General features: G+C 35.6%; 1 protein-coding gene across 1 annotated transcript in view; it reads right to left on the bottom strand.

Annotated features, from left to right (window-relative positions):
• The window catches only part of SEMA3E (semaphorin 3E), a 146,654-nt gene that overhangs the window by 34,816 nt on the left and 96,204 nt on the right, over positions 1 to 15,634 (bottom strand). The window contains exon 5 of the mRNA XM_075024733.1: positions 3,896 to 3,989. Coding sequence (XP_074880834.1) covers positions 3,896 to 3,989 — 94 coding nt within the window. The remainder of the gene's footprint in view (positions 1 to 3,895; positions 3,990 to 15,634) is intronic.

The raw sequence follows: 15,634 nt of genomic DNA, 5'->3' as shown, positions 1-15,634 counted from the left end.
GATTTAATTTAAAAAACTTAATATATACAAGGGATTTCTATATATAGGCTGCTTCCTCCTTAGAAGTGGGTTTCCTTCATTTATTACTGGCATGTTTTGTGTACCTGCTTCCAATTGGAAGGTAATGCAAATGCAAGCTATTATTCATCAGTAGTCCTTTTCGTGTAAAATCTCCATTATATCAGTTTCTACAAAGTGGACTAGCCGCAGCATCTTTCATGCATTTCTTAGACTGTCAGCCAGTTATTGCTCACATGACAACTAAAATCAGAATACCAATTCACATTTTTAGCAAGTGATACTTTTCACAGTAGGAAAAAAAAGAAATTCAAAATAAATTAGCTATTTTTTAGCTGGTAAACTTCCTCTGTATAATTGTATTTTCTGTTTGTCACTCAAGTATTCTGTCTTCTGTTTTGAGAGAAATTGTATTTATTTTAGTTCATTGTTTAGAGTAAAAGAAAAGACACAAATACATGAAACTGTTTTAAAACTGTAAAACCTGTAAAATTGTAAAAAGTGTAAAAACTGTAAAAGAAATTATTATCAGAATGGATTCTCTGTAAAGAAAAACATATTCAAATGTATTTTAGGTTTTCACCACTTGCTTGTGATATGTTGCAGGTAACAAAACATAGACATAAACTAATTTCTCAGCTTTCAAGAGCTAGAGTGGTCTAAGTTAATCAGTGTGCATGATCTGATATCAAAAATAGTTTTGGCTATTGAAAGCAGATGGGAAAGTTCATTAGAAATAGAAGTCCAAAAGTTTTATATGCTGTTTATCTAAACATACACATTTTATTCAGCCTGTCTGCCATCCAACATTTCTTCTGTTTCCTGATGCTGACAATAAATTGCTAGAAGTTAATTGTTCATAAATTGAGGAATTCATCACAAGCTACTTTACCACTGGGTCAGATAACCTGTAATAAAACTTATGACAGCATGGATATTTAGTTTTAAAGCCAAGTCACGAACTATTGTTTTCTTGAAGTGGGTATTTTAACTGATGTGTTGAAATACATGAAGAGATACAGAACAAGAGATTCTCTTTCTTCCTAAATTAATCTAGCTAAATCTGGTTCTAATTAGTAACGGTGCAAATGATCTTTCAAGATCAAGATTTTAAAAGCTTTTAAACTTTTATCAGAGGTATGTAAAGTTTCCTTGTTAGTCTAATCCTCACTGTTACTCAATAGCCACACTGGTGTAGGCTGCTGGGTTAATGTGAGTTTCAGAGGTGGAAACAGGTTTTGACTTGTTTCGTGAGGAAGAAGAGGATGCTGGGATGTGAAAGGTTTTGCTAACAGGTTTGCATAAAGCCTTTTCAAGGACGTGCACATTGGCTGAACCTACATAGGAGAGTGGAGGCAACTCTGGGCTGTAGCCCCCAAGGGCACGCTGACCCCATACCAGGAGCAGATTTCACTTTCTAAGAAAACTGGAGTGCATGAAGAAGAAGGGAACTTCCAAACATTGGAGGAAAGACTGGAAGACCAGTCCTGAAGAGTGCATGGTGCAATTTTTATCTCCTGTCATGGGGTCATGGCCACCATGAGCTGGAATCAGGGCTCAGGTGAATGAAGGAGCATCCCTTCCTTCAGAGTGCACTTGACATTAGAGGTCTCAATTAAAAGATTCTGTAATATTCACCATGTTTGCATCTATGTCTTCTACCCTCTTCAAATGGATACCTACAGAGATAAAGGATATACATTCTGAAGTCTAAAGAGCAGCATTAATTCTGTTTATTCTGTAAGCTGTGTGCCTCTGGTTAGTAGAAGTTAGTAGAATATAGTAGAATACATGGAAATACAAACTTCTTTAGGATATTTTTCTAAACGTTGGAAGTGTTTAATTCCAATAGTATAAAAATATAAAAGCATAAATAAAACAATAAACTCTGAAGAATTCTCTTATGCTTTTAAAATATCATTCTGTGATCACTTGAAATTATAGACTTCCCAATGGAGGCCTATAAAAACATCCTCTAAATACCTTTCTCAGATCATCTTAGTTTTGATGAAGAGGTGAAAGTTTGTCTGGTTTTTGGTGTTATATCAGTGATCTGACAAAATATATTATTTTCTCCTGTTAATCTTGCCACATTACGGAATTGTTAGTTTTGCGAGATTGATTTTGTAAGTTTTTGCCAGTGGATGTCCAAGACTCTGATCAGCATTTATCAGAGAAGGGCTTATTTAAAGGATTTCTCTTTCAGATGAAACTGTGAGGATCCATAGGACCTCCCATAATCCAGGCAAACTAATGAATAGGCCAGAAACACAAGGACCAACCATTAGTCTTGAAGTGCTCAGTGGTACAATCTGGCTTCCATTTAAGCAAATAAAATTCACATTGATCTCACAGTGGGAACATGATCAGGTTAATTTATTTACTTAGTTCTGTCTGAGGAAAGGTTGAGAAGGACTTTAAGATTAGACCATGAGGTTTCAGGCCTACAGCAAATTCCATGGGATAAGTCTTTGTTCCCAGGCTAAGCTAAGACTGGAATCTGTTAAAAACTGTAGAAACAATTTAGAAATAAGGGTGGAAGAAAAGCGTAACAATCTGTGCTTCATGGATTTTGGAAGGTCAGTCAAAATACAGCAATTCTTTTCTGATTCTTTCCTGACTTCTAAACCCAATAACTTTTAGGAATTCAAGCTGTAATTTTTTCTTAATGGGAATGAACAATATTTTGATGAATTGCTGCAGTTTGAAAGATTTGGCATTACTGATAAATATTCTTTTTTGTAAGTAATTTGTTAATGTAAAGGGACTAATAAACCTAGCGCATAAAACTACATCTGTCACTCATGAACAATACCTCCTCACCACCATGGGTGAGCTATATCATTGTGGTTAATAATCAAAGACTTTAGCTGTCTGATTTTAAGATGTGAAGTGAAATGTAAATATCAAAGGGCCTTAAAATCCTCTAACTCCTTTATCCCTGAAAAGTTGAAAATTTATTTGATTTTTAGCTTCTTTTTCTAGCTCTTTCTTTTAATGACTCTTCCTTCTGAATGCTCAGTTTTCATCTTACTTATGTTTTCTAAACCCAGAAATCACTATGTTACTCCCTAAATGCATCTAGCTTTCACCCTTTACCTGCTGTTCCAGTCTATTTTTAGTCAATGTACTATAGTATTGCCTAGACTGTGTTTGCTTGATCTCACAAAATGTTTTCAGGAAAACATCACAGAGGAAAAAACATATGGTTTGCTATACTACAACTTCAAAGGTCCCAGTCCTACAGTGATATACTTACCAGCAAGGCACAGAGGAGCACTATCTCAGCACAGCTTTCTGGCACTGCAGGACTTAAGACTGAAGTCTATTTTTATAACTGTCGAGTACAAGATCAACTCTCCTAACAGAGAATCACCAGTTTTGCATAGTTTTGTTAGAAGGTGACATTGAAAAAGAATCTATTTTGATCTTAAAAGCTGTAATTTATATAAACAATAAATGCTTCATAGGAAAACAGTTAAATTCACATTTTTACAAGATGCTTGCTTCTCAGTTTACATCTCAGTAGATGAAAAATAGTAAGTTTTGTGTATTTGTCTCAGTGGTGTAAAAGACTAAGCTAGACATATTGCTTTGCTTTGAAGGAAAGCAGGAAAGTATTGTTTCCAAAATTACACAACAATCAATTACCTCTTCAGGATGGCACGTGTCATATAACATCTACTCACTTCAGCGAGACACCCTCGCTGGAGTTAATGCTGCCTCGGATGTAGTGTTAATGTGGGCAGCACCATGAGGATTAAGTCTGACATATGGAAAGTTGCAGTGGAAGACTGACAACACTTTGGTGTGCTGAAGAAAGACTCAGAATGACAGATTGACAAGACTGTGAAGCATGTGACATAAAGATCATTACCAATTAAGATCGAGGTGAAGGAAGAACTGGGGTCAAAAGGGCACCTGCCTCGTCCTCTCTCAAATTTGTGCGATTCCAGTTGAAACAGATGATCCTTTAAAAACAAAAATCACAGAAAACAGCGTAAACCCTACAGGCAAAGAAAAATGTCCTGAGAGACGAGCTTTAACTTTGCTATACCTTTGTAACGGATTGACTTCATTAGGGAGAAAACACAATTACGGTTACTTACTGATGTACTAGTAAAAATTCTCTGGGTTTCTACAAATCACCTTTGTGTGTGCACTGCCCTGAAAGAATCAGTAAAATATGCACTAAAATTGCACTTATTTCATTTCTGTGGGAGTAGGGAGTAAAGATTCCTCTATCTTTTCTCCAAATTATCTAAACATTAAATAGATATCTAGCTATGGAATGTGTTTCCCCCTTTAAACATTTTTTTCTTCCAGTAGTTGTTAAATATATCATGCTGTGTTATCTTCTCTTGGTAGCTTTGAGATGTTTATATATCTTCTTCATAAAAGTATGTTTAGGAATGAATCCCCAATTATGGTTTTCAGAGCAGATGTGATTTCTGCATTGAATTTAATAGAATATCAGTATAAAAAGAATATCGGCAACTTAGTTTAATTTGTCTGCATAAGGCTTTAAAGGCTGAGAAAGAATTTACAATTTAAATTTTTGTTTGCAGTGCTATGTTTGTCCCAGCTTTCTCAAAAGAGCCCATTAATGTCTGATTAAAATATCAAGTGACAGCACAATATTTTTTAATTTATATATTAACAAAAAAGCATACCACAAAACATGAGGATGGGGGAGAATAAAAGGGCAAATAGAGAGAAAGCTATGAAAGCTTCATAAAAAAATATGCCACCCAGCCATCAAGTGTGTGACTAGTAAACATTTTGATAGTCTAGCAGTTCCAGTTCTGTGTAACAGTTTTACTCAAAAGTCTACTGAAATGCAGATTATGTCAATATATTGGATAAATGCAACCTACCTGTTCAGTAAACTAATCTCAGCTTCACATTGCTAATATACTAAGACAAATGTTTTGTGAGGCATAACATTAGATGTGACAGGACCCCAAATCCCCCAGAATTTTGAAGAGGATCTGCCTGGATCTCTCCCTTACAGCAAACATTCTCAAAGATGTCCAAGAGGCTTTTTAACCATAAAAATCAGGTTTTATTAGACCTACCTTTTCAGGTATTTATTAGAATAACTCAGTATTCACACAGAAAAGATCTAGACTGGACAAAATAATGTCCTGGTAGTCCTTTTTTAAGTATATGTAGTCCTTTTAGTCCTTATGTCATTATATCAGGTCCTTTTTCCTTCTGTTGGCTACATTCATGTAGTTTTAGGGGGCTGTAGTATATGCAGCTCAGTCCCTAGAAAGTTTTGCTTTTGAGAGATAGAGGGACCTGATTATGTGTCTGCTCTCTGCTATGCTTTATTGCCCGCTCTCCTTCAGATGACTCATCTATATCCACCCATCCCATCCTACAACCTACAAATCTTTCTCTTCCCAAGGAAGTGCAATTGCCCCCAAAGCAAAACTAATGTTCTCTTCAGGTAGCTCCACTCATGACAGTTATCCTCTCCTGAAAAAAACATAAAAAGACAAGGAGCAAAGAAGCAGAAGAGATACTACCATCATTACATGGGGTGGAAAACTGATAAGATAATAATAATAAAAAATATTTTTTTAAAAGGACAGAAAGAAAAGATACGAAGAAAGTGGGAAAGTTGTAGAGCTGTTACTTCCCACTCATTGATGAATAATTGAATATTTCTATGCATTTCATTGAAAACAGTTAATCCTGAATTTATCACAAGCCCCTCCACTTCAAAGCAAAGTAAGATTCCCATTAGCTACAGAGTTTCTATAAAAATGGGATGTAACTCAGAATGCAGGTCTGGAAAAATAAGACATCTGTTTCATGTCTACCTGAATTAAAAAAAAAATCCCAAAATAAAACTAGCAAGCAAAAACCATATAAAATTTAAGTAACGGTCCTAAAACTCACAAGGTAACAAGGCATTCAGAATCTGCCCTCTCCAGAAGCTCCTGTATTGGCCTAACCCTAGCACACTAGTGCCTGATGTTAAAGCTGATGCAGCAGAAAATAATCATCCTGAGTAGAGACTGGTGGTGCAGGAATATTATTTTCTGCTGTATCAGCTTCAATTGCACATCAGTAGTAACTATTCCCCTCTGCTGTTGGGTAAATGTCAAACAATGAAGAAATATTTCTCTGTGTGTGGAAATCTCAGCCCCATTCCCTACTTTTCAAACATCACATACCAGGTATTTTTCAAAACTAAATACCATAACATTTTGGGTCAACAGTAGGAAAAAAAAGAGTAAGGTGAACTCAGGAAGGGAAGGAAAAACCTTCTGAAACCACGCAAAAGGGCTAGGGAGTCATAATTGTAATAAAATATGATGTAAAGGAAATATTTCTAAAAACAGTCTGTCTGATGTTATTTATTCTCTAATCAGATATTAAAAATAAAATTATTCATGAAAAATTTTATCTTCTGGGATCTCAGCTAAACTATTTGTCAATGAATCGATTCCATAAGGAAGAAACCCCCCAATTTTTAGAGAGAAAGATGTAGAAGTAAGTGGAGAGATAAACTGAGAGTTAAAATTTAATAGATTTTTTTCTAGTCTTAATGCTTTCTGTTCACTTTTCCCCACAATAAAATAAAAATGGACTTGTCCATGAAAGACAAAAGTAACAAATTTAAAACTGATTACAGAAAAAACACACTCAGGTAAAGTGATCAGGTGTGGAAACAAAATTATTTCAAAACAATACTTGAAGAAATTGTGTTATCCATATTTCATGGTTTATAGCATATGGCTCATATTTCATCCTGCATAGGAAATGGAAACTGAAATTTTTTGTGCTGTGGGGCAAGACATGATCCAACCAGGGCATCATTAAACCACACTTCATATTCAGGTCTTCCCCTGGTAAAATGCCAGTGATTGTCAGACCAGGGAGACTTGGCTGGTATAGGAGTCTTCCAGATGATGTGGAAGGATTTGGTGTCACTGTGCACCAAATTATACTACCACAATGAAAAAGCTACTAGCGTAGTTAACCATTCCCCTGAGAACCAGAATGAAATCAATGGTAAAGATAATCAATGGTAAAGACCCAACTCTTTTAACTTTCATGACATGAGTGTGTTTAAAGCAGCTAACCATATGACCATGGAATGAAAATGTTAAGCAGTACACATAGTATCCTTTCATTATCTACATTTTAACAGCTGGAATTCCTGAATAAAGATTGTAGCTTAAACATATAATCTAATGCTAATGCTGAAGGTACACAAAAATTTGGATTTCAGTGCAACTTGGAGAAGTTTTTAAGTGGATCTCACCAGTTTTGACATAAAGCAGGATGTGTATCTCATAAATGCTTGCAGATGCATGTAACTGTCTGAAAAGTCACTGAAAATGTAAGCAATGACTCTTCCAAGAGAGATTTTCCACTTTCACCTTTTAGGACAGCATACCAAATATTCCATGGTTGCAATAAGTTATTCCCATCACTGAGGCAAGTAACTGAACATCAGGTGTTAGATGTGTCAGCTTCCATGGGATGCCAGTTTAGATGAAATAAGTGTTACACATTAATAATCAGCTTTGAAGGCTAATACCATAATTCTAACCCTCCTTGCTGTTTGTGACATTGGAATCCCTTGAGAAATGTCAGAAGAAAACTGACAGTTTCCTCACAGATTATCCAACACAGCAATTCAACATTGCAATTTATTTTACGGGCACGTTTCAGTGGTTAGGGTAAAAATTATGCAAAAACACATATGGAGGGCTGGGAGTGGACTTACAAATTTCTACATGTACTTTGGGAAAAGAAATGGGGTTCTGGGTTTGATTTATGATACCTATGACTCAGGAAACATAATACACTTTCAACTATTATAAAAATAATAATTTATTTAAAAAAGAAATAGAAGGTATTTCCAAGGGCTTCAAGCATTTTCCCATTAACTTGATATGAATTGATAAATTTAGACAATGAAGAATAATGTAGGCTATAAATAATAATGAAAGAAAAGGTCAATCAGAGCCATTAAAATTTAAAGACTGCATTTAACTTTTGTTGCAGAAAATTGCTTTCTCTAATGCCAAGTGCTGCTTTGCTCTGGTTCAGGACAGCATTTATGCATGTGATTAATTTAAAACATATGCTTACTTCCATTCCTATTCAGTAAAGTACCTAAGCCTGTTCTCAACATTAATACAATGGTTGTATCTTTTCACTAAATCAGGGACTTAAAAATATAGAGGCTTTGTTTGGGTTTTCCTAAGATATTATTTTTATGAGAAAAAATAATTTGATTTTCTGTAAGGTTTTTTTTTTCACTTTCAGTTTTTATTATTTTCCAGGTAACAAAAAAGTAAAATATATCATACTGGCATTTTTTAAAAGGAAATTTAAAGCATTTCAGAACCTTTAATTACATACTTGTGTATCCATATGCTCCAACAGTATAGCCAAGATCTGCTCTCCAGGAGACCTGTGCTTTTTTGTGGTTGGTACTTTTTTTGGTTGTTTTGGGGTATGTGTGTGTTTTTTAAGAAGTGCATGTTACTTATATTGTGGGATAGTAAATCATATTTAGAGTATTGTGGGGACAGACTGTGCAGAATTTTGTGAATATAGTTTTTAACACTGGCTACACTATACACTATTACTGTAACTCACTGGACAAAATTCATTCTTAGCTGTGATCTCATAGTTATTCAACCTTAGAGTAAGAATGACATTACACGCAAGAGCTGTTTGTTGCGTTTCATTTCCCAGGGGTTATATATCTGAGACTCTTTTAAAGAGAACTGTGAATAAGTAGGTTCATATGCAAAGTGCATCGAATGGGAAAGCATAAAATAGAGATGCATTGCTTGTGCGAAACTATGAGAAACGTTCTTTTAACAACCTTAATAAAGCCATGTGGTGCTAGTGTCATACGATGCGCTCTCTTTGCTGTTTGAGGGACTCCTAAAGCATCAAAAAAGGGAGTATAAACATCAGAGATTCACCTTATTTGGTCATAGTGCCCTGCTTGAGGAAGAAGACTGTTGGGAAGGGATGGCACACACTGGGACACGCTGTCTCCGGAGGGAAAGGACATCCCCATGGACTGGCTGACTGAGTGACCTGGTAATGTGGGTTTTCAACAAGGGTCATCAGGGTTGGAGGCTGAAGCCCAGAGCAAGAGAGAGAGCTGCAAGTGGAGAGGGTACGGGAGGGAGAGGGCTGCCAAGGGGATGTTCACATTCCTACTCTGAAGACAGCATGTTCAGAAGCTTTCCTTGAACCTCTGTATAACACCTGTGAGCTTAATTCTCACTTGCACAGTTACATCCTCTCACAGAGCACTTCCATTGAAGTCCGTTGCAATTTTGCCCTTGTTCTTTAGTAGAATGACTCTGAAACCCTTGTTCCAAAATAGGGGATATTGTTCTTGGATTCACTGGTTCCATGTACTGTATTTTTTTTTTTTCCTAATACTATCTGAAAACCAAAGTAACAAAACAATAAAGTAACACATGGGAAAAAATGTGATTTAAAAACTTCACCAAGTTATGTACACAGTGGGACACAGTTGCAGCTTTATCGACAGCCTTCAGCGCCATGGAAATGAATGTAATTTATGAAAACTCCAAGACAGTAACAGACTTTATTCTGTAGAAACTAAAATTTAAAAATATTTAACATAACAGGTGTGCTATTTTAAAACAAAGACAACATTTGTTGCCCATATGTACTTTCCCATTTATTCAAATAATTTTTAAGTCTGGTTTAATTTTAACATTGCACCTTTAAAGTCTGGCATTTTGCACATCCATATGTACCTATGTGCACTCACACAGCCTAACATGAGGAACCAAAGAACTTATTTCAAAATGAATCAAATATAAGATCTGCAGAACATTTCACTGGTGTAACTGGATTTTTTTTTCTCATGTAAGAAATTGAATACTGAGTGAATCCGGAGAAATTGTGTGACCACAATAGAAAGTTAACTACAATGCACAGAATAAAGCTCATCTTAATTTCTATTCTCTTTTGTACTATAATGTTTTTAGTATAAATTCACGACACTTTTTTTGCAAATATTCTTTTGTTCTGTATATTCTTAAAATATTTTTTTCTCTTCTTTTCTTCTTTCTTGTATACTCACTTATCCTTACATTTTTATTTTGACATAGAAAGACACACTGAATACACTATGCAGAGGTTTCTTTTAGGAAGGATGAACCTTGACTTCCCCATTAAAAAAAAATCTGAAAAATCACAGAACATGTCTGTAAATCAGCAGAAAATATAATTCAAATATAAGTCTCCAAAATGAACTCTCAACTCCATGACCTGTCTTAATCTGTACATTTGCCTCATCAAGAAGGCATGTGGTAAAAGAGATGTATAGTAAAACATTTTGTATTTGCATAACAACAGAAAATAACATACTGGGTCAGGCTTGAAAAGATGTCTTATATCATATAGTCTTCTGTATTTAAGCAGACTAAATTTTGGTGCTAAGAAATATGTGCATTAGCAGTATCTGATAACTATCTTCCCAAATATTAGGTAGGTGCCTAACTGATATAAATCCAAATAACTCATTCAAGAAATTAAAAATCTAAACCCAATAGAAAATGAATCAATATAATGAATTTTATATAAAGGAAACTATGCTCCAAATATTTATAATACTACTAACAAGTTCCTTTTGCAACTTACTGGCCTATTTAAGTCAACATAACACAGGCATGCAGATATATGGGTGAATAACACAAGGATGCTCCAACAGTGAAAGAACTTTTCATTTCATGACGTTATAACTTCTTTAAAAAAATCCAAATGCTAATTTTCAAAAGGATCTAAGCACTGGCAAAAAATTGCTTTGCTTGTTGTCAGAGGATTATTAACTTTTAAAATTTCACCTTCCATGTTCACTCAACTTTATTTTCCAAGGCAAATGGAGATACAACGTTAGGGATAGAGTCCTCAAAGAAATGGCTGAAATAGTCAGGTCTCTGCTATTTGACATAATTAAGATTATTTGGGAGGTAGTATTTCTTCTGAGGATCTGTTTTCAATCCTCTTTACTATCCAGTGACATACTGAAAAGATCAATCGTCTATGGGATGAGAGTGCATAAAATAATACAGACATTAAATCCTCCCTAAAATTTCAGATGTATTTTTCAGGTCTATGCATTTTATTCCACGGTTAAATGATTAAGACACATTGGGCTCCAATCTGAAAACATGTTTAAAATCTGGAGCTATGTCAGACTGCTGTCTGAGTTTGCTAAAGGATTAGCAATTTGTGACTTGTGTCAAAATATCTGGCCTAGAGTGAGAGAAATAATATATTTCCCTGATTTAATGCATGTGAAATACTCTGGCAATAGGAGGAAAAAAAAAAAAACCAAACCAAACACTCTGCATATAGAAATCACAGGCATTTAACCTTATCTGTTCAGAATGTTTAAACAGAAGTGACTGAATGGGTCAGAATTTTAGGAGACACAGCTTTGCATGACCTTACACTGGACACATAAACTCATTAGGGTCCTATGGCATAGAATAGGACCATTAGCAAAATAAATTATGATTATATTGCCCTAGTGTGACAGTTGGTATATATGAAAGTTCCAGGGACCACATAAAGGATCTCTAGAATTAAAATGTTTGTATACCTGTATATGGAGATATAGTCTTATCACCAGGTGAAAGAGGAGCTAAAGATAGTACAAAATCGCTACACAAAAGTGGAGGGATTTCTGTGGGGAAGTGCACAGACTTTACTCAGAGCCTCACTAGCTGAGACTGTCCCTTTTCCTTGATTTTGACAGGCTGAATTTGTCTTGAGATTGTGAGGGGCACATCAGAGCAAATACCAAATAAAAGTCCTCTCATCTGATGATTGCTATCACAACAACTGGGGACAAAGGTCATGGAAAAAAAGAAAAAAAAAGGAAGGATACAGCTCTATGGTTTGAGCTTACAGTCTAGGTTTGGTGATGGATGGAGCAACAGATGCATTGGGTATGGAGAGGACAACAGCTACATTCAACTGAGAATGGATTTCAGAAGGAAAGCAGACACCCTGGGGAAATTCTGTGTCTCGGTCGTGTGGAGCCTTAGGTAGCCAATGTTCCTTTTGCAGAGCTTCAACAGGGCATGCTGAAGTGGGCCATTCTGGAAGAAAGGGCAGAGGACTGGATCCACTGCCTCCTGATGACATGTATGAACTGCAAGTAATACTTCTGTTTAGTTCACTTTTTAATCACTGTTCAGTTTTTGCTGGTTCTAATTATGATGACTAACACCTTATTGAGCAGTATCTCCACTCCTCAAACAATGCCACAGACTTCACCAGGTGCCCTCACTTAGAGAGACACTTTCTGTCATAAATAAAGGTGGCAGAATCCAAAAATCATTACGATCAGAGCTGCAATATTTTACCAAACCCCATCAAATTACCACACAGGTGCAGTATTTCTTTCTCTTTGGGATAATAGTAGTATTCCTCTGGATTGATTCATTCTCTCCTGACCATCTGTCTTTCATCTTGCAAAGGGCAGGTCTAATACGATGGAAAATTCATTTCATACGGCTGATCAATTCACATTCTCTACCAATCTGCCAAATTGAACTTAAACTTCACTTACGGCCATATTTAGACAGTATTCAAAAGTAATGAATGTCATTCACCTCATTTTATGGATGGAGAGTACTGTCAAACAAACCTGTTGTCTGTTACAATGTGTAAGAATGACTGATAAGAACAACTGTGTTGATCCAGAATACTTGGCTTTCTCCAGGGCATTTCACTTAGTACATAGCTATTTGGAGAAACAATGTGCATTGTAGAATTATTAAGAAATATAAACTGCTGACATATAATAAAGTATAGTTTTTATTAGGTATGCATCAATGAATCCTCTTTTACTGAAGGTTTACCTAAATTTTGTTTTTCATAGAAAAATGTTTTTTTTTTAATTTAGCAGTGATTTAAACATTCATATGATTTCTTTCCTAGTAAAGTTTACAAAAAGACTGGGGAGGCATAAATAACAAAGAGAAAAGGTTAATGAGAGCTCTGGGTGCATTCAAGTTATAGAATGCTCTGAATACTGAGTTAAAGCTCAGAAGCTAACAAAGTAGATTTTAATACAACCATATCCAAAGTGGTATGTCTTGGAATAGGGAACACAGTGTATATCTGAAGTACATCAGAATGCCCTAGAAGGTGGAGGTTCAGATCCTTGTTCAGACTACTTTCATGTATTAGACTGAGATGCCTCATTTAGAATCTTGGACATCGCAGGTGCCTTGTTAGAGCTGACAGTGACAGGCATCTCTAGAAATCTCTTCATTGACTTTGTCATAAGAGACTGCTAATTAGGTGCTTCAACTAAGTGTGTAAACTGGGATAACTTTGTGCTCCAGAGAAGATCTTTGGGTCAAGCGTAAAATGCTAAAAAGAGATTTTTCATTGTGATGCTCTGCCAAGAACTCAGCACTTTAGTCTATCTCAAACAGAGGCAGGGAAGTGACCTTGACTGTATACACACCATCAAATAGCTTGTCTGGTTCTAGTGTCCACACTTCCAGAACATGTGAAAATATTGCAGAGAGTTCACAGGAAGGACACAAATATGATTGAGGAATCCTTGTGATAGGAGGTTTAAGAGCTATATTTATTCAGCTTATCAAAAAAAGTGAAGAGGTGGCTTGATCTTTGTGCGTAGGTACTTACATGTGGAAAAGATGTGGAAAAGATAGTGGGAGACTTTTCAACTTTGCTATCAAAGGCATATCAAGGTTAAATGACAGGAAGTTGAAGTTAGATAAATTTAACCTTCAGTAAGTGGCTATTTCCTAACATTGAAAGTCATTAAATATTAGGACAGCTTACCAGAAAAATAGTGGTGTTACCATTATCTAGATTCTTTGAAATGACAATACAAATTTGCCTGAAAATGTTTTAATTCAATACCTGGGAGAAATTATCCATGCAGTGTGTTACTGACCACATAAAATATCCTGATGGTCCCTTCTGGCCTTTGTTTCAATTTATGCAATATGCATTATCCCTTTCCTAGTAAAGTATGGAAAGAACAGAATTGCCCTTTCTTCATTACTGAGCTTCACATAATCAGCTGATAATTAAGGTAATTATTATAGTCAAAATTAATGAACTTTAATTTCTCACAAAACCATATGCATTGGTTCAGAAGGAACTTTTCCCACCCTGTTTCAGAAGAGGATATTTGTCTTTTTTTTTGAAAGGTTCAGAGATTGGCCAGCTGCAGAGGATGGGTTGTTATTTGAGCTGGTGCAGAAAATCATTTTCATGTGTTGCTTGGTTAGTACTTTCTCATTTTCTTAGGACTACATAGATAAGCCTTGGGTTCAGTAAGAAATACTTCTTCAGGTTAGGGCTGATGTGGGTCTTCAGCTTTTTCTTCTCCCCTTTTCAGCACAGCACCTTTGTTGTACGCTTTGAGCACAGGGGTGTTCTCCACCTACTTAATTTCCTGCCTATTATGAGTTTAGGTACCATTTTAATCTCTCTTGAAACATATATATATATTTAACTTCCAAAACCTGAAATGCATTAATCTAACTGAAATCCAGGTCTTTGGGGTGTTTTCATGCAATTTGGCAGCCTGTGATGTAGGCATTCAGACTCAATGATGTAATTAACCCCTCTGGTAAAAGACTTCATGACATTGTGTTGCTTCTTTGGCACCACTTCATATATATGAACAATTGATATTGGTTTAAACATCACCCTGCTTAATGACTAGTTCCACATGAACTATAGATGAAGAGAACTAAGCAATTTCATAGTATTTATGATTGCAGATTCAATTCTATAAATAAAATGAGTTGAAAAACTTCCTAAGATTTTGTAGATGGCATTCTAACTGGTGGCTTTTTATCCATACAGAGGGACACTGTGTGTCTGAGCAAGTATTTTCAAGGCAAGAATTTGTCACACATTTTATCTAATGAAGGACTGACCAACACCCACTTCTGTTTGGTCAGTGAAACCAGATGTTCCTCCTCCTTAATCCTCTGCAAACTGGGAGCGGAGATGAGGTAATAGGAAAAAGCATGAAGAGGGAATAACTGGGTAGATCATTATTTGTTTTGATTATAAAAATACATCAGAAACAATATCCTAAAATAATAGATGTATATATGTATACAATTTTGTTTCTTAACAAAGCTGAAAGAATGATGACATTACCAAATGCTGGTCAGGAGCAGAAGAATTATGTCATGTAAAAATTAAACTGAGATGATATGACTGGAACATTGTCTCTTAACATCCCTGTCAATTCACTTCAGTTTGTTAAAGGAAGAACTGAGGAGCCTACATTTGTTTGGTGTAGAGAGGCAAATGGAAAGCTTATTACACAGTTGAACTTCATCCTAGTTTTGCTTTGAATCACAGAATATGTAGAAAAAGAAGTGCCCCTCCCCACATCCAATGAAATATTAAGGGCAATATAGATTAGAAAGAAGAAATTCCAGCTTGACTGAATTGTTGTCCAAGCAAACAAATACACCTGCTGCTTCACTGAAGGTAATTCCTTTCTAACAGGGCTTAAAATCTTAGAATTTAGGGCTATTGTTCCCTGATCAACAGAACCTCATGTGGC

This window comes from Buteo buteo, chromosome 4, assembly GCF_964188355.1.
Source record: "Buteo buteo chromosome 4, bButBut1.hap1.1, whole genome shotgun sequence".
NCBI lineage: Eukaryota > Metazoa > Chordata > Aves > Accipitriformes > Accipitridae > Buteo > Buteo buteo.
Note: the sequence above shows the minus strand (reverse complement) of the source record. Positions and strands in the feature narration are given on the sequence as shown.